General features: G+C 48.6%; 2 protein-coding genes across 6 annotated transcripts in view; both read left to right on the top strand.

Moving 5' to 3' along the window:
- Positions 1 to 638: 638 nt before the first annotated feature.
- Positions 639 to 21,361, top strand: part of GOLM1 (golgi membrane protein 1) — a 53,909-nt gene continuing 33,186 nt past the window's right edge. The window contains exons 1-4 of one of the 5 annotated variants that reach the window (XM_070495899.1): positions 1,216 to 1,356; positions 3,927 to 4,042; positions 11,432 to 11,581; positions 13,193 to 13,372. In XM_070495899.1, coding sequence (XP_070352000.1) covers positions 4,037 to 4,042; positions 11,432 to 11,581; positions 13,193 to 13,372 — 336 coding nt within the window. In that variant the 5' untranslated portion in view covers positions 1,216 to 1,356; positions 3,927 to 4,036. Of the gene's footprint in view, positions 798 to 884; positions 1,377 to 3,926; positions 4,043 to 11,431; positions 11,582 to 13,192; positions 13,373 to 21,361 lie in introns of those variants that run through there. The other 4 variants (XM_070495900.1, XM_044757030.2, XM_014826960.3 and 1 more) reach the window with 4 other exon arrangements.
- Positions 14,518 to 18,735, top strand: LOC139041751 (uncharacterized). The gene is made up of 4 exons (XM_070496085.1): positions 14,518 to 14,694; positions 16,769 to 17,146; positions 17,656 to 18,169; positions 18,445 to 18,735. The coding sequence occupies exons 1-4, from the start codon at positions 14,518 to 14,520 to the stop codon at positions 18,594 to 18,596; spliced, it is 1,221 nt and encodes a 406-aa protein (XP_070352186.1). The 3' UTR covers positions 18,597 to 18,735.

Below are 21,361 nucleotides of genomic sequence, written 5' to 3' on the forward strand. Positions count from 1 at the left end.
CTCTCCAACTTGCGTGTGCCCAAGAGCCACCCGGGCGCTGTTTAAAATTCCGATTCCCGGGCTCCACCCTGAGGGCTCCCGGCAGACCCCGCTTGCGCAGAGCCCGGGAATCTTCACTTTATCTGTTGCAGGTAGTGAGGCTCACAGTCCAAAAAATGAAGGCATAAGACACGACAGCCGTGGGAGATCAGGGCCAACTAGGAAGGGCTGTGGAAAGAAAAAAAGACAATTTTGCGAGTATAGATCCCCCAAATACGTGTTTTTCGTTGGCTCCCCTACTCTGGGCAGTTTGGGCTGAGACCACCGACGGAGGAGACGTGAGGGTAGCAAGGTGTGTGCTTGGCTCTGGGTTCCAGAAAATTCCTTCGGGCCCAGGGTTGCGGGGTGGTGCAGGCGGGGGAGGGGAAGTGTCCCTCCAGGTCCCTTGGCTCTGCCGCCGCCTCCCACCTGTGCGCCCCCTCAGGAAGCACCGCCCGCGCCTTTCCTCGTCCGGGGCCCGCAGAGCCCGGCGTCCGTGGCGAAAGGCAAGGGGCCCGGGGCCGGGGGCCGGGCGCTGGGAGGGCCGCGCGTCCCTGTGACAGCTGCGCCGGGCGCGGGCGCGGCCCCGGCCTCGCCTGCTCGCGCCCGCGGCACCGCCTCCCCCGCCGCCAGCGCTGCCCGGGGGCGGGGACTCGCGCGGCGTTGGCCGGAGACGCGGCGGCGCTGGACGCGGCGGGGGCGCACGGAGCGGGGAGCGGCCCGGGCGGCCTGGGAGCCGGGCCCGCAGCGCCGAGCGGCCGCCGGAGGCGCGGCGGGAGGTGAGTGAGCGGCGCGCCCCTCGCCGCCCTGGCCGCCTTCCTGCCCGCGGCCCCCTCGGCCCGGGCCCCGCGCCGGTCCCCGATCCCGGGCGCGCGCGCGGCTGCAGCCTCTGCCGGAGGCGCCTCGGGGCCGGCTCCGCGCCGCCCCGCCCGCCCCGCTGCACTCCGTCCCGCGGCCGCCGGGAGCAGCTGGGCGAGGTTCTCGGTCCCTGCGGAGGCCGGCCTGGGCGGTGGGGGCCTTCCTTTTTGTCCCTGGCTGTGTCACGCGCGTCGGCATCGGGAGTCAAAAGCGTGCATCCCCACAGTCGCACTAGCGCCGGTCCTGCGGGCGTGATTGGCACGAGGGCGGGGACGGCTGGCCGTGCCGCTCCGCGCCTCCCCCCCCCGGGGCCCACGTTGGCAGCGGGCGCGTCCTGGCAGGTGACCGGGAGCGGCGCCGGGTCCTGGGCCGCGCCGCGGGAGCACATCCCGAGCCGGTCTCAGGGATGCTCCAGGCCCCCTCCGGGACCTGTGTTTCCCACCTTTGGCAGAGTGGAGGATCCACAGAACTTTTGCTCTGGTATACATATAGTCTCTTGGGTTTGTATACTCTATATTTCACATCTCTTTAATATTTTTAATGATTTTTTAAATGTAAAACAAAATAGGAAAAATACCGACTTTGGTGAATGATCTTTTTAGCGGAATTTAAGAATCATTATATTCGGGATGCTATAATGATGCTAGTCATTTTCTGATGTTTGGTTTGCAGATTTGCATAACCGTACTTGTGTGACTTTCACGGTTTTGAGATTTCCTTTGTCTGGTTTGGGGTCTCCAAGAGCCTGTGGCCCTAAATTATGCAAATGTTTGCGTAATGGGGCGGGTTATCAAGATGTTCTACAGCCTGATGAAATATTTAACAGCTCTGGGGTGACTGTGTTTGGCTCACGGCCATCAGATTGACTCAAATTTAGTCCGTTTTAGTATTTCTGCATTTTTTGGAGCAGGAGACCTGGGGAGCAAAGGGACCTCTCCGAGGTCCTCTCCCACAAGGCATTCTAGCTCCTCCTGTGTGTGTTATAAAAGATGAAGCTAAGTTCATGCTTTTAAGGAGGATAATTTTACTTTATTTGTAAATAGAAAGCAACAACTTAAGACTTAATTCTTAGGCCAGAACCGTTTTTAAGGTGTCAGTGTTCAAAAAGACATTGAATTCCTAGGACGTTTAAAGAAAAATGTTCTGTCTTTAAGACGTATTTTTTTCTTCTATGGAGAGGTTGTTACATTTTTGTTATCAGTTTTGGTCAAAAATGAAAGACCAAGGCTGGGAGGAAGGAGTGGGTCCTGTTGCAACATTGCTGTAGAAGCTAGCGTGCTATCTGCTCTCTAACTGCCTGGAGGTCCAGTTATTGATGGGGGATGAAAAGGTTTTGCATTTACATGGTTTTTTGAGGGATGGGGCAGAAGCAGCAGTGAGGACGGGTGAGGGGTCAGGCCCAGGGCTACCTTCAGTCTGTTTATGTGCCCACCTTCCCCCGCCGGGGAGAGAACTGCTGATCTTGAAAATCCTGTGAAAGTGCGGCTGGCTGGCGTTCTGCGCACGAAGCACAAAGGGGAGGACAGAGCCTGGGGACACTGCCTGTGCAGGGAGGAGGGGGAGGGTGGGGGTCTCTGCAAGCAGGTGCGGCTTTACAGGGGAGCAGGGGCCCGGGTGGGCACTGTGGTGAAAGGGAGCGTGAGGACAGCTTGGTCCCCAAAGACCAGCCTGGGGAGGCGGGCGGGGAGGGAGGGAGGTAGAGAGGGAGGGAGGACCCAGCTGAGGGGCCTGCTGCCTTGGGCTTCAATTCAGTTGTGTTATTAGATTTACTTTAGAAAAAAGTAAATTGCCTTAGGAGGAGATTCATTTCTTTTTTAATGACCTCACATGAGAAATAACATCCATAATTGGGATAAGGAAAAAAGCACTTATTTTTTTTGTAAAAAAACAACAAAAAAAGAGCTTTGTTAAAATTTTTCCTAAACCTTTGCAAAAGTGGAAAGGCTGGTCTTGATAGGCTTTTGCTCCACTGTAGAAAAGTGTGAGTGGTATTTCACTTGCCCCTCCAAAAAAGTTCTTAGATTGTGGTCGTTTTCTCGGCTTTTCAGGTTACTGGTGAGATTAAGAGACTTGGCGTGAAGTTTAAGAACTATTTCCTAAATTCTCGGAGAGTCTACTTTGCTTCATTCATAAATTTCTTACACTTTCAGAAAAAAACAAAAAGCATACCTTCTCAAAATTTTACAGCATTTTTATTTTTTTAAACCGTTTAGGGCTATATAAACAGAACTACTTCTAGCTGAGATTTTAAAGATTAGTGCCTAACAGGAAAAAAAAGTGAAAATACTATATAATGTGATTATAGTGATCTGTATTGTTATTTGCTGTGGTTTCCAGACGTTTTTGGTCATTTTTATTAGTAAAGATTTTAGTCCTCCCTGTGGGGGTGTGTGTGTCATGGTTGTCTTGGGTCTCGAGGCCCAGCACACTTAGGGCTGTGTTCGTTGTTAATGACAGTGGAGTTTACCCTGTTCCAAACACTATCTTGAATTTTGAGTATTTGTGGCCCGTTTCTTCTTGGATCTGATTACTCCATCCTAGTTTTTACTTCCCGTTGGGGCTCGTGCACAGTTGATTCAGAATGAGAAGCGTGTGCTTTGCTAGTTGTGGTCTTTGTTTGCCTGTGCTTGCATTCGTTAGTATAACTAATTTGTTCTTTTTATAGGATCTTAAAACTTCATATATTTTGTAAGACTTAGTTATAATTTGTCAGTCTATCCCACTGTGCGTCTGCCAACAAGATACGTGGCATGTGCTGACGGCGAAGAAAAGGGAGCAGGTGGCCCTATCAGACCTGCCCTCCCTGCTGAGGTCCTCCGAAGCTGGTGACATGTGACCCTCGGCAGAGGGACTCAGGATGCAGAGTCAGTTTCTGCTTTTATCAGCACTGTTAGTCTTTTATGGTAGTATAATGTAATTAGTATCATGTAACATAGTGTAAAATAACTAGTATAATTAGTACATACATAATTACACATATTGCTAAAACATAGTTTGTATCCTATTTTTTGGATGAAAGTAAATGTAACTTCCAGGCTTTTCTTCCCCAGCCCTGTGGAGCGGCCTGTACCCGCTCTGGGAGGCCCGTGCCCTGCTGTAGACAGCTGGCCTCTTTCTTCAGCCTCAGACCCTTCTTCCATTTGCTCCTCAGAGGACTCCCATGAAGGCAGGTATAATTGATCCCCGCTTTTTCTTTTTTTTAAATGAGGAGACTGAAGCTAAAAAAGGTCCATGCCACAGAGTGACACCAGAGCAGTCCCTTTCCTTAAGTATTTCCTTGGTGGCAGTTGCTTTCCTGGGTGTTTGCTGAGTTTCACACTGGCCTTGGGAGGCCTGCCCCAAGTTACCCGTGCGCAGGGAGCCCAGGAGGCTGGGAGAAGGGACTGCCTGGCTGCCACCAGCTGGAGCTGGGCCTCACGCTGCACTCTGTCTCCTCTTGGTTACCCGCCGAGGCTCAGGACCGGGACCTGGGTCGGCTTTTTGTCCCTTGAGGACAGAGATCTTCTGGCCACCTCTGTGTCCCCAGTGATGGGGTCCAGCACAGAAGAGAGCATTGGGATGAACTCAGTTTGTTTCTCTACTTCATGGTATATACATATGCTATAAACATTTTGTTTTAGAGGAAGCTGTGAAATGCTATGATTTAATCTGGGAATGCTGGAAATACAGTTTCAAAACTTGCTAATATTACCATTATATACCTTCCTTTCACCGTAATTTTTTTTGTTGTTGTTGGCTTTTGTATTAAAAATATGCTCATTGAAGAAAAAAGATTGTATAGAGTAAAAAATGAAAGCTTCGTCCCTTCTCTTCCTCTCCACAGTATACTCTCACTACGACTTCTGTGTATCGTTCCCTAAAACATTTGCTATACGTTTTCTGTGGATGGAAAGATATATTCATTTATTGAAGGTGTTTCTTCAAAATTTTTCAATGAAAATGGGATCGTATGATAATTACTATTTTGCACCTTTTTTCTCGCAACAGTTTGTGTTTTGATTATCTGTTGCTCCATAGCAAACCATCTCCCAGCTTCAAACCACTGTTTTGTTGTTGCCCCTGCGGGTGGGTGGCGAGGGCTCAGCTGAGTGCTGCTTCTGCTCCATGTGATATTGGGGAGGACTCCAGCCTTTTGAGGCTGTTTTCAGCTGGGACTTCAAGGTGGCTCATTGGCTATTATCAGTTTTGAAAAGTATTGCCTTGGTGAATTCTTAGAAGGGACAAAATTTTAATATGCTAATGATTCATATAGAGAAAAATTAACTATATTTCTCTAATTTAAGTGCTGTCAGAACTGGAGGGTTTAGCCCATCATTTCTTGCTGGCTGTCATTTATAGCTGTGTGGCAGATGGATGACTCCCTATCTTTCCTGTAGTTTTTCTATATCAGTTAGGGAGAGTCCTATATAATGTTGTGCTGCCCTGCACTTAGTGATCATTTCATTCTGATTAAAGAATGAGGTACCTTGTCCACACTCCATCAGTGACTTTGATTGAGATGCTCAAAGGGAGAAAAGAACGTAGACTAAGAAGTTACTTCTAAAGGAGTCCGTTTTGGGTTGCTTTTTTTGTTTTTTTTGGTGAGGAAGATTGGCCCTAAACGAACATCCATTGCCAGTCTTCCTCTTTTTTGCTTGAGGAAGATTGTCACTGAGCTAACTATCTGTGCCCATCTTCCTCTACTTTGTATGTGGGATGCTGCCACAGCATGGCTTGATGCGTGGTGTGTAGGTCTGTGCCCAGGATCTGAACCAGTGAACCCTGGGCTGCCGAAGTGGAGCATGTGAACTTAACCACTACACCACCAGGCTGACTCCCATTTTAGGTTACTCTTTACTTCTTAGAGAAGTAAAAAGAAACCTTATTTCTCCAGGGCAGACAGGAGAAGATTGGTTTAGGAAGACTGTTTGTGGCTGTAGATGGCGGGGTGGGAGACAATCGTAGAATAAAACCAAAGCCGAAAGACCCAGGAAAGAGTGGAGGGGACAAACAAAACTCAGCCCTTAAATGGAAGGGATGAACAAATATTTCTCCAAAGCTCAACTACACGTCCCCTCCGACGTGCCTTTCTGCTTCCCGAGAATCAGTGAGCGCAGCCGGAGCGGACTCCCTGTCTTCGGAGGTTCAGACCCCCGGCAAGGCTCTACATATACCACTCATCAAGCCACGCTGTAGCAGCGTCCCACGTAAAATAGGGGAAGGCTGGCACAGACGTTGGTTCAGCGACAGTCTTCCTCGAGCTAAAAGAGGAAGATTGGCAACAGATGTTTGCTCAGGGCCAGTCTTCCTCACACACACACAAAAGTAAATACTAAGCTTATGAATAATGTACAGAGACAGGTGGCTGCAGGATTCAGCCCTGGAGCTTTGGTTTGCTGACTCCTGAACTGGAGGAAAGATTGGGGAGCTCCTGCCAAAATGTAGTCTTGGCGTCCACGTGGGATGTGGCGTTTCTTTGGAAAATTCCTAGTGCTGGAAAAAACACGATGGAATTTCGTTTTTATTCATTTTCACTCCTCCATCTTGCTTTTTGGTATTTCCACTACATAACACTAGGTGTGTGCGTTAATTAAAAAAATTTTTCTTTTTAAAAAAATTTTTATCAGGGTATAATTGATGTATAACATTCTGTTAGTTTCAGTTGTGCGACTTTATGATTCATTATTTGTATATATTGTGAAATGATCACCAAAGTAAGTCTAATTAACATCTGTCACCATACCGTTACAAATTTTTTTTTTCTTGTGATGAGAACTTTTAAGATCTACTCTCTTAGCAAGTTTCAAATATGCAAGACAGTGTCGTTAACTATGGTCACCATGAACCTTTTTCCTTATAAGCTGTCAGCTTCCAGAATAGGGGAAAACATGGTGTTTATACTGGAGGGTGGGGGAGTGAGAGGAGATTCTGTGTACTTCCTGGTAAATTTTTAAAGCAATCTAAGGGGAATACAATGGATTTGGTCATTTAATCCTCTGGTTTAGAGCAGGAATCCACAGACTTTCTCTAAGGGGCCAGGTAATAAACGTTTTAATTGTCATAATGACCCTCTGAATGGCTGGCTCTCAACTATTCAACTCTGCCTTGTAGCCAGGAAGTCGTGAAGGGGCGTGGCTGTGTTCCGCAAAACTTTATTTAGAAAACAGGCCGATGATGGCCTGTGGGCCTTGGGATGCTGACCCCAGGCTTGGAGACGTTTTTTGGGACAAGGTAGAACATTCTTAAACCCTCAAAAAAATGCTGGTGACTGAGTCCTTCACAGACCCTGATGCTGTGCTTGGGTGTTCCCAGGTCTCTGCTCATTGCAGTGGCTTCTGAATGAAACTTCCTCCTGCACACCTCCGGCTCTGGGCTCTCAGATCCAGATGAGGCCAGTTCCTCTGAGAAGGAATAAAGGTGTGGCTCCCCCACTGTTTGGAAAAGCTGTATTGTTTCAACAGTGGTGACATTGGTCAAAGAAACTAATCTGATTTGATTGCTTGTGTGTATTTGCCTAAGTGATTAAAAGCCCTATGTGAAAATAAGGAAATGAAAAACAGGTATTTAACTAGGAGGGTCAAGGGGCTTGTGGATTTGGCAGGTTGCCCATTTTCTTTTTTTTTTTTTGGTGGGGGAGGAGATCCGCTCTGAGCTAATGTCTGTTGCCTGTCTTCCTCTTTTTTTTCTCCCCAAAGCCCCAGTGCATAGTAGTATATATCCTAGGTGTAGGTCCTTCTGGTTCCTCTATGTGGGACGTCTGAGCGGTGCCATGTTCGCGCCCAGGATCTGAACCAGCGAACCCTCGGACCACTGAAGCGAGTGTGCAAACTTAGCCACAGGGCCGGCCCCTGGGCTGTCCATTTTCATATGCTTTTTTTTTTTTAAGTAGAGGTCTCTGTTCTCTTATAAAGCTTTTTTTTTTCTTACGAGTAAACAGTTTTAACCAATTGGTTGAATTTTTTAAATTAATTAAGCCAGTAGGAAAGAATCTGCAGGATTTTCATGACTTTGCCAATTTACCAAGAAACTTTTAATGCAGAAGCACGCCGCTTAACTCCCACTCCAGGGAGGCCTGGGGTTTCACAGGCTGTCTGGTTTAGGTTAATCATTTTTCAGTGTGTCAGATGCCTATAGTCAGATGAGACGACACACTTTCTGGAGCCTAAATTAAAATGAATATGTCTTTTTGACGCAGTTCCGTCTGCCCCAGTCCACATAAATTCTAAGGTGGGGAAAGGAGAGCGTTTGCGACATCTGACAGCCATAAACTCGGGCCCTGAGGTACTGCCCTTAGTCGTCGTCAGCCTTTGCCATTTTTCACCTGTGTCGTCCCTTTTTACTCAGCAGCAGTGGTTTCTAAATGAAAAGTTGCTCATTTATGCTCATAACTAAAGAAGTGTATTTTAAAATATCGTTAATGCGATTGCCAAATATTAGTTAACATATTGTGTGAGAAAACAGACGTTCTCGTGCTGCTGGTGGGAGGGTCAATTATTGGAGGCGCTTTGGAAGCCAATATGGTATCATCCATCAAAACTTTTTTAGAGTTTAGGTTTATGAAAGAGTTGCAAAGATAGTACAGAAGGCTCTCCTATATCCTTCACCCACCTTCCCCTGATGTTACCATCTCACATACTCAGAGAATTTATCAAAATTGAGAAATTAACTTTGGCACTATCTGATTAATTGAAGTACAGAACTTACTCAGATTTCAGTTTTTCCCCGATGGCCTTTTTCTGTTGGAAAAGATCCTGGACAGGATCCTGCCTTGCATTTAATTGTCATGTTTCTGTAGTTAATAAGTCTGTGACAGTCTTATCCTTGTTTTTCTTGATCTTGACACTTTCTGAAGAGTGCTGGTCAGGTGTTTTATGGAATGTCTCTCAGTTTGGGTTCCTCTGAATTTTCCTGCCAGTGCATCGTATCAGGCAGTACGTGAGGCTATTTGTCTCATTTCTGTGATGTTAGCCTTGATCGTGTGGCTAAGATGGTGTCTGCCAGGATTCTGCACTGTAAAGGTACTATTTTTCCTCTGTAATTTGTGAAATATTTCGGAGAAGACACAATCTGTCCATTTTAAATGCATGTATATTTTGGCCCAGCAATTCCACTTACAGAAATTTATGCACAGCTGTCCGTGATTTATTTCCTCTCCTGCAAAGGGGGGGTGATGATGCCCCTGGAACTGGTGGGAGCACTCAGTGGGCCCTGTACTTGAAGCTCTCCGTCGGTGCCTCACAGGCAGGCAGCTCCCTGCTGGTTCCCCCTCCCGTCCCAAACCCCTGGGGCCAGAGGTGTTTGGAATTCAGAATTTGTTCAGAATTCAGAAGATAATAAAATGCGTTTATTATATATTATGTGACAGCCCCGGTAGGATCTGCAGCAGCACCCCGTAATTAAACACGCATCTTTCCGCAGCAAAATGTGTGAATATTCACATGAGGGGGAAAGATAGAGACTAGGTAGCTTCAGGTGAGTTCTGATCAGACCTTGATCTGAGGTCGGGCCAGGTCTTGTTCCTGGATGAGTTTTTAAAAATCTCTTTGGGTTTTAAAAACTATTTTGGATTTCAGGATTGTGGATAAGGGATGGTACCCCTGGATAAGCATTTGCAAACACAGGTGTGGATATGTGAGAGTGTTTGTGGCAGCATTGTTGGAAATAAGCCTTGAAAACCTCGAAAGGCCCTCTGGGAGATTAAGTAAATCCTGGCAAACAGTGATGCCCTATTCAGGCCTTTCAAGAGAATGGACTAAACCATACTGTGCTGCTAGGAAAAGGGTGACAAGACATATTATTGAGAGGTTACATTACAGAACACTATGCATGATCTTGTTTGGATTAAAATATATGTATCGATGCTTGTATATGCATGCATGAAGAAACATGGAGAATGACGTCTAGAAGCATGGCTGCACATTAGAATCACCTGGGGAGATTAAAAATACCAATGTCTGGGGGCTGTCCTAAACCCACTGAATAGAAGGCGGAGTGGGGTTCACGTGTCGGTGTTCCAGGAAGATGTCCCAGGTGGTTCTGATGCCCTGCGAGGGTTGCCAGCTGCTGGAGGAGGAGGCGGGCTTTGGAGAGAGAAGAGGGGGACTTCTAATTTTACACTTCTGTGTACTCTGTGTGGTTTTTCTCCCTAGTTGTATTTATACTTTTGTATTTTAAAAAAAGTTTAAAAGAATAAAAAGGACTTTTGCAATCAAAATCACATACGATAAATCAGTGGAGACACTTTTTTAGTAGACCTATAGAATCTTCCAGAAGTTTATTATTTCTGAGCATTCCTCTCCTTTAGTATGTACAGTGCCCGCTGATATCAACTAATAATTGAATTTGAAACATTGTTTTCCTGTTTTATCCTGAGAGACCAGAAGCTGGTGAGGAAGGCGCCAGCGGAGGCTGGATTCCGCCGTCTGTTCCATACGTAGGAATTCTGGTGGCCTTTACTGTAGGTGATTCACCAGGTTGCTCGTTGATGCCCCTCTCGGCTGCCACCCTAGTACCGGCTGCTGAGAAAGAAGCCGTCTCCCGGGACACACTTTGACAGGACTGCCGTACGTGGGGTGAGAGCTCTGTCAGCTCTCACAGGTTCTCGGAACTTTGCCTGGAAGGTGCGTCCCTGGCGCTCTCTCCTGCCTCTCCCACTGCTGGCCACACCTGGCAGGAAAGCGTGTGTGTTGTCAGCCTGCTGATTGCGCGGACAGCGTTGATTGCGTGCGCTGCCCTCCCTCTGGTCAGGTCCTGTTTTATCTGGCTCAGCAGAGCCATGTGGAAGAGTCCACTTCCTTGGCCTTAGTGACCAGTGCTGGTATCCAGCCAGGCCTGGTTTGGCTTGAAGCCTGTGAATGGAACTGATAGCAGCTCCTTTCGTGTGAGCTGCGTTTGTGTTTCTTTTAAGCAGCTTGGTGCTCTGCAGCTCTCGAAGTCTCTGCCTACTCGCCGTGCTGTGTGCCATTCTGCGCTGTGCCCACACTGATCCAGGCTCTGACAGGAGGGGGCAGGTGGCACAGGAAGCCAGGGCCAGTCCTTGTTACTGCTGCTGGGCCCTGTCTGAGCAGCGAGCGCTGTGGTAGCTCACAGTACGAGGCCACACTCCTCCAGGATGACTTCTGCTTTGCTCAGGAGACACGTTAATTAGGTGTCATTCCTAATTCTGTCAAAGGGCAAAACCGTCCCTTGTTAGGAATGAAATCACAAAGCCCTCTGGCTAATAAGGAGAAACGGATTGTCTTTAATATGACATGGAAGCGCTTAATGTTTGTTCTTGCTGTTGACCGATAAGTAATTCTCAGACCTTGCGGGGAGGCAGGAGGAGGCTGACGCGTGCGAGAAGTGCTCTCCTGCCTGCGCTCCAGGAGCCTGTCCGGGGAGCCGGCCGGCCGCCTGGTCGGGGCGCACACCACTGCAGCCCACCGTTCTTCCTCAGGGCCAGCTTCACGATTCCAGGAGGAAATGCCCCTCGTGCCTGGGGGCAGGCCGCCTCTCTGTGGCTGTGGTGGCGGCTGTGGCCCGCTTTGGGCATGGTAAGGCTGGCATTGAGGCTTACATATTTGTTTTCTTTTGGCAGCTCCTCAGCCCTGCCTTTGAGATGAGGGGACTGGGCAACGGGCGTCGGAGCATGAAGTCGCCGCCCCTTGTGCTGGCTGCCCTGGTGGCCTGTATCATTGTCCTGGGCTTCAACTACTGGATCGCCAGCTCCCGGAGCGTGGATCTCCAGGTGTTCTGTTTGTCTTGTCTGTGTGGATGTCACGGAGTATGTGATGTTGCTGGGTGGCGGGCCCGAGGGATTTGTCACTTGTCGTGAGGCACCTTGCTCAGTGGTGTGCGACGCTGTAATGCGGGTTCAGGGGTGTGCAGATCCCGCCGCAGCCCCAGGCCTGACGCTCCACACCACCTCTGCTCTTGGCTGGGAAAGGACCCCCCAAGCCTTCTTAGACTGCGCCGGAACATCCCTCTTGGCTTGTCATGTCAGTTAATTTTCAGCCGAGCCATTTGGGCCAGTTCTGGGAAGACAGCTTGCTTACGTCCACTGACCACAGTTCTTTCTGGTCCTCCAGTTCACACTACATACCAAAGAGTAGTGGTGTAAACGTATTTGGATAATGGGTGTGAGAAATGTTTTTAGAGGTAGCAATCTTTATCATCATCACTTAATGATAATTTTAGCTTTCCTATCTATTGTTGCCCGTTGTGGGTCAGGCACAGTGCTGGGCAGTGACAAAGGCCCTCCTTGACCAAACTCAGGCTTCTCTGAGCACTCCTCTCGACCAGGCCTCCGTCTTGGCCCCCAGGTTGTGTGTGGCCTGCCCAGCCGAGCTTAGCAGGGAATCCTGCCAAGTCATCCCCCACCCCTGATACCTGATCAAGCTCCTCATCCCTCATGCTTGGAGTCTAAGCCCTTGGCCTTCAGCAAGGATCCTGTGAGGCCGGTTTAGCAAGAATCCCCTACCCTCGATGGCTCCTCCTAATACTCTGCCCCCACTGGCCCCCGCACTCGTTGGCTGTAAATCCTGCCTTTGCTGTCTTCAGAGCTGAGCACAATTCCTCTCCCTGCAGCCACAGTCCTGACCCCTGTTGCAGAAGTCTTGAATAAAGTTTCCCTTACCGTTTTAACAAGTGTCAGATAACTTTGCTTTAGCGGTACCTTACATACATGATCTTCTTTTGAACACAGACTTTAAGTTTGGGATTTTACTTTTGCCATTTCATAGGCGGGCAAACTGAGGCACAGAGAGGTGAAGTCCAGGGGAGCTGGATCCAACCCAGTCTCTGACGCGGAGCTGGGGCCCTCAGCCATGGAGCTGAGTCCCGTCTGCGGGTTTGGTCCTGCTCTCTGGCTTGGCTACCCGGGGTTCTGGTGCCCCTGTTCCCCGGGCACATGTGGTCTGGTGTCTGGAGTTGGGGAGCTGGATCTGTTCTCAGAAATTTTGTCCAGTACAGAGTTGTCAAGTGCTCTGTTAGCAGGGGAAGGAACTGAGGTTTTGAGCACTGGCTCACACCAGGTAAAGCCTGAGGCATTCATCTGCTTAGCTTGGTTAAGCCTCAGAGAACCCCTCTGAGGGGTGAGGTGTGTTTCCATGGAGACACCGAAGCAGGGGAGACACCGAAGCTCAGAGAAGTGAATTCCTCCACATGTAGCACCATTTCTCTAGAAAAACCTGCGTTAGCTTCTAGACAACTGGCCTACAAGATCGAGCCATGGGAGCACACTGTGGGTAAGGCTTGGTGCTGGCTTTGGGCCCCGATGCTGTCTTTACTGAGGGAGCTTCGGTGGTCTGGTCTCCAGAGGTGGCTCGACACTTGCCCTTATGCTGTGCTGTCCTTGTAGACACGAATCATGGAACTGGAAGGCAGGGTCCGCAGGGCGGCTGCAGAGAGAGGTGCTGTGGAGCTGAAGAAGAATGAGTTCCAGGGAGAGCTGGAGAAGCAACGAGAGCAGCTTGACAAAATCCAGTCCAGCCACAACTTTCAGATGGAGAGCGTCAACAAGTTGTACCAGGATGAGAAGGCAAGACCCGTTTTGTTTTCCTCTTAATTCTGTTCCAGCCAAATTCTTCTCAATGGGAAGATGAGCGGCTGTGGGTATATCTAGGTGATTGTGAGAATTTACCTCTTAATCAAGCCTTGGGCATCTCCCCCACCTCCCATTAGTCTCTGGGTGGGCTTGTTGTAAAACCTTTTGCAGTGGTGATAAATGGGAGAAATGCAAAGTGGATCAGTCTCATCCTCCTTTTGGCTTTTTTTCTTACTTTCTACAAACATGGATTAAGTACCTGCTCTGTGCCAGCCTGTGCCAGATGCTTTATAGCATCTGTGCCCTCGAGTATCTCATGCCGAGAGGAGATGCAGACCTTTAATCAATGCTACCAAAGAATGCACGGGACTCAGGAGTGCTGGTTTTTAAAAAAGTTAAAAATCAGATCCTACATAGATTAGAAAGGGGCATCCTGCTAGTGAACACATCTAAGCTTTCTGTGTCTTGCTTTTTCTGTTAGGAAGGCGTGGCTGCACTTTGCTGTGAATTAAATTGTGTAAAGGTGTGAGTTACTAATATCCTCTATTCTAAAGCACATCACACTCAACGACTGCATGTTACCTAGAAGGGCTCAGCCCTCACTAATGCCTGCGCCTCTGGCCGTGGAATGTTTGATTCATTGGGAGAAGGCGGTATTACGAAGGTGGACTTGGTTTTATTATGAACTGCTGGCTAGCACTTCACCAGAAAATGAATCACTTTTAGGTGGGCCTCAGACTTTTCTTACGTAACTGGTTTAAAATGTGAGAAATACTTTTTTTTTATTTGCAGAGTATTTCCCCATATTCACAAACGTACATTTCTTCTCTGGGAGTTGTTCCAATTTTAATGCTGTTATAGTAAAGTGCTTCCTGATTTGTCATCACTTGGTTTGTACGTGGGCGACACTGTTTGTGCCCCTGAAATCCCCTTTAACTGAGTAAACGAGAACCTAGACGTTTCTCAGTGTGTACACGGACAGAACCCCTCAAAGGACATGTTTTGGAGGAAGTAGAGTTTGTTCTCAAGGAAGAAAGTTTGCACAAGTTCCGTCTGGGATTTGCAGGACGTGCAGAGAGGTCTCTGGCACCCCGGCCTCCTGCTTGGTTAGGAAGGAGGAGTGTGATGGGCGCTGGGGAATGTTGGCTGGGAAAGTGGACCCGGGAGGGACCAGCAGGATCGCCCGCAGAGCCTGGGCTGAGATGGGCTCCCGGGCTGGGCAAGGCAAGGTGGGAGGGCCATCCATGCTGGCTGAGCACTTCTGCTGTGCCCGGCACTGGGCACGGACCAGCCAGAGTGCGGGTTTCCATCTGGAGGTAGAAAGGAAAATAAGGTCTTGTGTGTGTCTGTGTGCCGCCTCTCCTGCCCTGTGTGTGTGTGTCATTATGTGAAAATTTAACTCTCTTTTTCCTTTGGAAGAACTGTCTTTTACTGTGGACCTCTGGCCTGTCTACATTTTTGTTTTTAACTTTTTCATTGTGAAATGGTAGTGATAGAAGATAGTGTGGCCGTGTGTGTGTGTGTGGTGTTTGGTGGTTACTTTTAAGTGTCATTATTGTCTTAACTCCATCAGTCTACTACATGCTTCTGAAATTTTACTGGCCCATGAAACCCAAAATCCTGGGAGCAACTGTCTGTCTCTTCATGCTCCTCCCAGCTTCTGGACATTGTTGTGCGTTGCATGGAAGTGGGTGCATGTTTTGGGTGGAGAGAAGGAAAAGAGGTTGTAGGGTAATTTCTGCTCATGGGGTGTCCTGCCCCGGCCTGGGTGTGCATGCGTGGGGCCCCCAATTCCTGTGAAACGGGCTGCAGACAACCAGGCTTGCGTGTCGTGTGGGCAGAGTCCTGAGGATGCACAGAACCATTCGTTGCAGAGGGGTCACGGTGACAGTCAGTGAAGCATCATCCCCACAGGCAAGTCCTCGAGATGGAAATGCTGGTTCATTTGAGCATAGTCTGTGGTGGAGCTAAGACCACAAATTTGGAATTCTTTGAAATCTGATTGGCTTGCTGTTTGCTAAGAACATCTGCCTCTAAAGGAAGAAACGAGAGGGAACATCTTCCAGCCAGAAACAGGGGACTGGCTCACCTCTGTTCTTTCTTTTAAAGGCAAGCCGTGACTGGGAAGCCAGGGCTACCATCCGCGTGGCTAATGCTCTTTTTTTTTTTTTTTAAAGGTATGCTTTTTGGTGAAGAAGATTGGCCCTGAGTTAACATCTGTTGTCAATCTTCCTCTTTTTTTTTCCCCCCTCCCCAAAGCCCCAGTGCATAGGTGTACATCCTAGTTGTAAGCCATTCTAGTTCTTCTATGTGGGACACCGCCTTGGTGTGGCTTGATGAGCGGCATGTAGTTCCACACCCAGGACCTGAACCAGTGAACCCTGGGCCGCTGAAGCGGAGTGCACGACCTTAACCGCTCAGCCACGGGGCTGGCCCCCTCACCTTGGTTCTTAATGCTGCAGTTTTATGGCTTTTTTAAAAAGGGGGCAAAATGTAAGATCTCTCTCCTCCTGCCCCACCTACAAGTTCAAGAACTATTTGAGGGTCCAAGGGGAGGGCGGCCCTTGTAGTCAGAATAAACAGCTGATCATAGATAATGAAAATCGAGGAGTCCCAGGAAAGACGGTAGACTGCACGTTTGAAAGAGGGTCAAATAGCCACTGGAAAACAGTGAGGGTCCTTGTTCGTTTGGAGTTTTTAACTTTTAGGTTATGTGATACAAAGTTCTTGTCCTTTGAGGTTGGGGGGCTAGTTTCTTAGCTCCAGGAGGCTTTTAGCTGGGCTGGATGTAGTGGTGCAAGGCATGGGGTATCCGGTCAGGCAGACCTGGGTTCCAGTCCTTGTTTTCCTCAGCTCTGTGATTTTAGGCAAGTCTGTTAAATTATTTGGACCTATTTTCTCAGCTGTAAAGTGGAAAAAATAACAGAATCTCGTTAGAAGTGACTGAGGATTCAGTGAGATACTTATAAAGGGTGTGGCATGGTGCTTCACATGGGGTAGAAGCTCAAAAAATGGTGGTTACTATTCTTACAACTAGTTGTAGTAACTAGTAGTAGTAGCAGTCGTCACAGTAATAGTAAAAGCATAGCAGTAGAGGTAATAGTGAGCCACAGCATCAGTAGTGATCGTATATGTGTATTCTTTTGTATGGACTCCTTTTTTTCCTTCCAAGTTGAAACCGTGAAACCAGATTGTCCTAGCTTTAAGAAAGGATGAAGAAGTTGCTGGGGTGTCTGTTAGAACCAAGAGCAAATGGTGCCGCTGGGCCATGGATAGAGTACCAGTGACAGCCCCTGCCCCAGCCAGGAGGGCTCACGTTTACTGCTCTCCGCTCAGCCCGGCGTCAAGCTCAGCATCTCATGGGTTTGTTTCCTGTATTCCTCTCGACAGCCTCATGAGGTTGGCGCTCATCTTACGGGGGAAGGAACTGAGGCCCAGAGGGGCTTAGTAACCGTCCCCCAGGATGAGGCCTGGACCCTCGCAGCTTCCAGGAGCCCTCCCTCCCTGCCGCTGGCTGCCCTCTGCTCTGGGCACGTACGGCTGCTCTGGGCCCCGAGAGGCTCCTCAGAGTTCTCCGTCACCTACGAGCACAGAGGGGCGTGGATGGGTGGGCCACAGCGGAAGCCAGGCCGCCTCAGTCGATCGCTGTTGGAGCTGGGTGGTGGGATTGTTTTTCCATCTCCTTGCTTCGAAGGACTGCCATATTCCACCCAGCTCGCCTTTGTTGCCAACTCCAAATTCTCAGGCAAAAAATGTGTGATTCTCTCAGTATGGCCGGGCAGCTCCCAGAGAAGTAGGGCTGGTCCGTCGCCCCAGCGACTTGACTTTACCTTATCTCGTTTCGTATCTTAGTAGCTTAGCACTTGTGTTTGAATTGGAATGACATTCTTTCTCAGAATTTTGAAGAATCATTTCATGGTCTAGTAGTGATTCTTAGCCATGGGAGGGGGCAGTTTGCAAGTCTTAGATGGCCTGGAGACCTCCAGCCCCCGCCAGCGTCCAGCCCGGGCAGGCATTGTAATCCTCAGGTGGGGGCCTGGGTAGAAGCCTGAGAACCAAACCGAAAGGCAAAATGTGGTGATGAAATTGGCGCTTCGGGTCAGCGCTGTGTCGTAGAATTCCCTGTGATGGAGGAAACGTTCTCTGTGCTCTGCCGTGCAGCAGTCCCTGGCCACGTGTAGCTTTTGAACACCAGAAATACGGCTGGTGGGACTGACAAACTGAATTTTGAGTTTTATTTAATTGTAACTAATCTAAATTTAAAAGCCAAATGTTAGACAGCGCGGGTTTTGAGGAGAGAGGCGGAACTCCGGGAGAAAGCCTGGTTTGGGCCTGTGAGGTGCCGAGTCTGCTCTGCGGAGAAGCCGCTGGGCCCTTCGCTCGCGTCTTTGGCGCCCGCTCCCTTTCTCTGTGGGTTCCGAGTCGGGTGCTGGAGGACGAGGCCGCCTTCTGATTGGGTGGCTGTGCCCTCTGGAAGCTTGCGACTGTTCCGTGATGCGGAAGGCTGGGCTCCGCTTATCCGCTGGCTGGCGTTTGCGCCGCCCCTTGGGCATGTTGACTGCCTTGTTATGGAAGCTGTTTCAGAGCCGGAGCCCTCTGCCAGGCGCGTCACCGTCACCCGGGAGCTCGCCCAGAAAAATACGCCGGCTCAGGATCCCTGGGTGCTGGAGAAAATCCTCAGAGGACAGAGCGTTTCTTGGAGATTACTCGCACCCGTGCACGCGCAGTGTCTTCTGAGCGCTCAGACCGTCGTGACGCAGCCGCTGATCCGGAGACCGGCGTGGGGCCCAGGTGTTTTGTGTTATTATTTTAAAAATAAAGTTGCTTTCTTAGGGTTTTTATTTTCATTTTTTTGGCCCTGCCTGAATGAAACGATTTAAAAAGTAGAGAGCATTATAACTAAGAGCTATAACTCTTTTAAAATAATTTGGCAGTGCTGTTACAAAGTAATGGCCATTAATACTTTCTTTCTGAGATCTTTTCGCATTTTTACCCATTATTATTGGGATCTTTGAAAATGTTCAGAAGACATGTCGGAGACTCGCTGCTCACCGCTTTTCCCCCAGATGGCCGACTCACCCAGAATTGGAACACGGAGCGTCTCCAGTCCTCGGCACTGGGACCAGCTCACTCAGGCGCCCTGCCAGTGTCACCTGAGATGGGTAGGCACGTGGCAAGGTTACAGGAGTGTCTCCGCAGCTGCGCTCCGGTGACGTAATGAGACCCAGACAGTTTTATGTTGAAATAGCTGGACCTGCAGGAAGGTCAGAAGAACAAGCTAACACCTGTGTGCTGCTCACCCAGAAATCTTTTAAAACAAAACATGAATAGAGTAGAGGCCCTCTGTGTCCCCTCTCAGTCCCTTCCCTCTCTCTCTCCTGCCCAGAGATGGGCACTAGGATGGACTTTAATGACGATCCTTCTGGTTTGTATTTCTGAACTTTGACAGCATGCAGCCAAAAGCAATACGTGTTTTTTAAATTTTTGAGTTTTAAATGTGCATGTTTGGTTGCTCCGTTACTCTTTGTAGTAAGCACTGTTTTTGAGGTCTTTTTTTATTTCATAGGTCTGGATCACTCCTTCTAACTGCTGTGCCCTGTTTCTTTGTATAAATGAACCATGGATTCTCAGCCCCATCGGTGAGCCCTCAGGTAGTTTCTGGCATCTCCCTGTTACAGAGGAGGTGACAGTGGCCGTGCTTCCACAGGGCTCCCTCCGCAGTACAAGTGTCTCCAACCCCACGGTGTTTTTCTGATTGTAGCTTAGGACCCATTAGTGAGCCGTGAGTAATAGTTTATTGGGTTATGACCCACAGTAAAAAAATTAAGAATGTTACAGTGTTATTGTACATGGTAAGTATTGTTTAGTGAATCCATTGTGTCAGTTTATATAAAAACTCTGTATATGTGTGAATGTACTGAATTATAAGGTACCCTTTGGCATTGTGGGTCACAGTCAAAAGAGTTTGAAGGATACGGGGATAACCCTGAAAGTTGAATGACTGGACCTGAAGCTGCACATATTTTCATTTTTATTAGCTGTTGCTCATTGAAAGTGGTCCCACTGTTGTCTTTCACTTTTGGCGCCTTCCTGGCCTCTTCCGTTTTCACGAAGCGCAGCCCTTGGATGAGGGAGAAGCCTGGCACAGAGGGAGCCCGTCAGCTGCCCTGCATTTCTGTGTGTGATGTCTCACTCTTCTTTTCTGATTTGCCCCACTCTAAGCCATGTGCCTGATCATTGGGTGTGTCTCATAGGTTTGAGATGGGCACTCAGTAGTAGAAATTCAAGCTTTTGGTGAATGAATAAATGAATGGGAATCTCCCGGAAAGACCAGTACTTGCTAGATATCTAGCATGTGCCTGGGGCCCTGTGTCCTCAGCACCTTGCATTCTGTTTTGGGGGAAGAGGAGATTCCTTCAAATGACTAGAGAATAAGTAATTATTAGCAGCAATAGGAGTTCCATGAAGGGAGAGCTCAGCATTGGCTAAAGGAGTTGGAGTCTTTTCCTGAAAAGACTGGGTTTGATCCTTGGAGGTTAACATGGGATTTAGAGAAGTTTGTGGAGGAAGAATGGCCTTTCAGCGTGTAGAGTAACATAAAGCAAAGGGTTAGAGATGGGAAAGCAGAAGGTGTGACAAATCCCAGCTGGCTGTTTGGGAAGTCCGTTGGGAGATAAAGTTGTGCAGTGGCATGTGTCGTTGCCTGCCCTGTCTAAAGGCCTCCCTTCTCTGGAGAATGGCCCTTCACTGTCGCTGCTGCCCACCTGGAAGGCTAGGTGGTCATGTTTGTTCCATTTTCATGGCCCACAGCCCATTGGATGAGGAGAGAAACCTGGCACAGAGGGAGAGCCTTCATTGGCCAGGGCATTGACCAATCAATCAGATTCTCTGTCTTGATAATTTGAACCACAGACTCTGATCATTTGCTGGCAGATACTTCAAATGAGACTTCAACTGAATCTTGGGGATTGAACTGTCATTTTCATTTACTTTTTTTCCTGCCTCCCTGTCTGTTACAGAAATACGTGTGGTTAGGACGGTTTGACTCCATGAATGCAGTTATGCAAGTTCATGTGTATTTATATAACTTGGAAGCCCTGGTATGGTCACTTCCTAAGCCATATATAAAAAGGGATATCCAGCTTTGTTTTGAAACAGGAAATGATTGTGTGTAAGTCAGCCTTAAGTAATTTTTTAAAAAGTTGTCTTTTTCTTAATTATCAAAAACTTGTTATTGCAGACAGTTTTGAAGATAAAATTAAAATCACCTGTAATCCCATCACTCAGGACAGGTGACTTGATGTCTGAAATGCTCGGGGGACGAGTCTGGGAGCCCTTGGGTTAGTCATGGCGCGTGGTCCAGGGTGTGTCGAGCTTCCCGCCATTGTGTTCATTTTTTGAGCACTGGCCAAAAGTTAGAGTCAGAGCTTCACTTTCCGTATTTGTGTTTGTGACAGTCTCTCAAGGCCAGTTTCTCGCAGCCATTTATCAGTGTGGACATTTAGACTTTTCACTTACTTGTTACAGTATGTGAATTAACCCCGCAGTAGTGCAGAGAAAGTCCTTTGAGGAACATTTCGTTTGTAATGAAAATCCAGCTCCCATGTCATTCTTGAAGGGAAGCAACTGCCCTGGAAAAGGAGAGGTTGCAGAGTGGAAGGGCAGAAGAGGGGGTGCTGGAGATGCATTAACTGTTGTGTGTCCAGAGAGAAAAGCTTATAGCTGGAGGCAGCTGGCAAGGTGGAGAGAGACTGGCCACATTGAGGAGGCCACGCAAGCTCCCAGGTTTCTCCCCTCTCGCACAGTAACGTGGGGCCTGAGGAGGCTCTAGAAAGCATTGTTTCAGGAGTGGGATGAAAACATCCTACTTTTAGAGGGCTTTCCTGTTGTAAGTGACCAGTTAGTTGGAGTTTCTGTGGTTGCTGGATGGTGAGAGCTGGGAGAGCCAAGGTTAGGACCTGGGGGTGGAGCCCCAGTCAGTTG

The sequence above is a fragment of the Equus asinus genome, chromosome 23 (genome assembly GCF_041296235.1).
Source record: "Equus asinus isolate D_3611 breed Donkey chromosome 23, EquAss-T2T_v2, whole genome shotgun sequence".
Classification (NCBI taxonomy): Eukaryota; Metazoa; Chordata; class Mammalia; order Perissodactyla; family Equidae; genus Equus; species Equus asinus.

What these genes read in the sequence shown, in the direction of transcription:
- LOC139041751 (XM_070496085.1), top strand. Translation starts at nt 14,518, where the DNA reads ATGTTGGCTGGGAAAGTGGACCCGGGAGGGACCAGCAGGATCGCCCGC. An exon ending in GTGCGGGTTTCCATCTGGAG is followed by an intron (nt 14,695 to 16,768) that starts GTAGAAAGGAAA and finishes TCCTCTCGACAG; the next exon opens with CCTCATGAGGTTGGCGCTCA. An exon ending in GAGACCGGCGTGGGGCCCAG is followed by an intron (nt 18,170 to 18,444) that starts GTGTTTTGTGTT and finishes CTTTTCCCCCAG; the next exon opens with ATGGCCGACTCACCCAGAAT.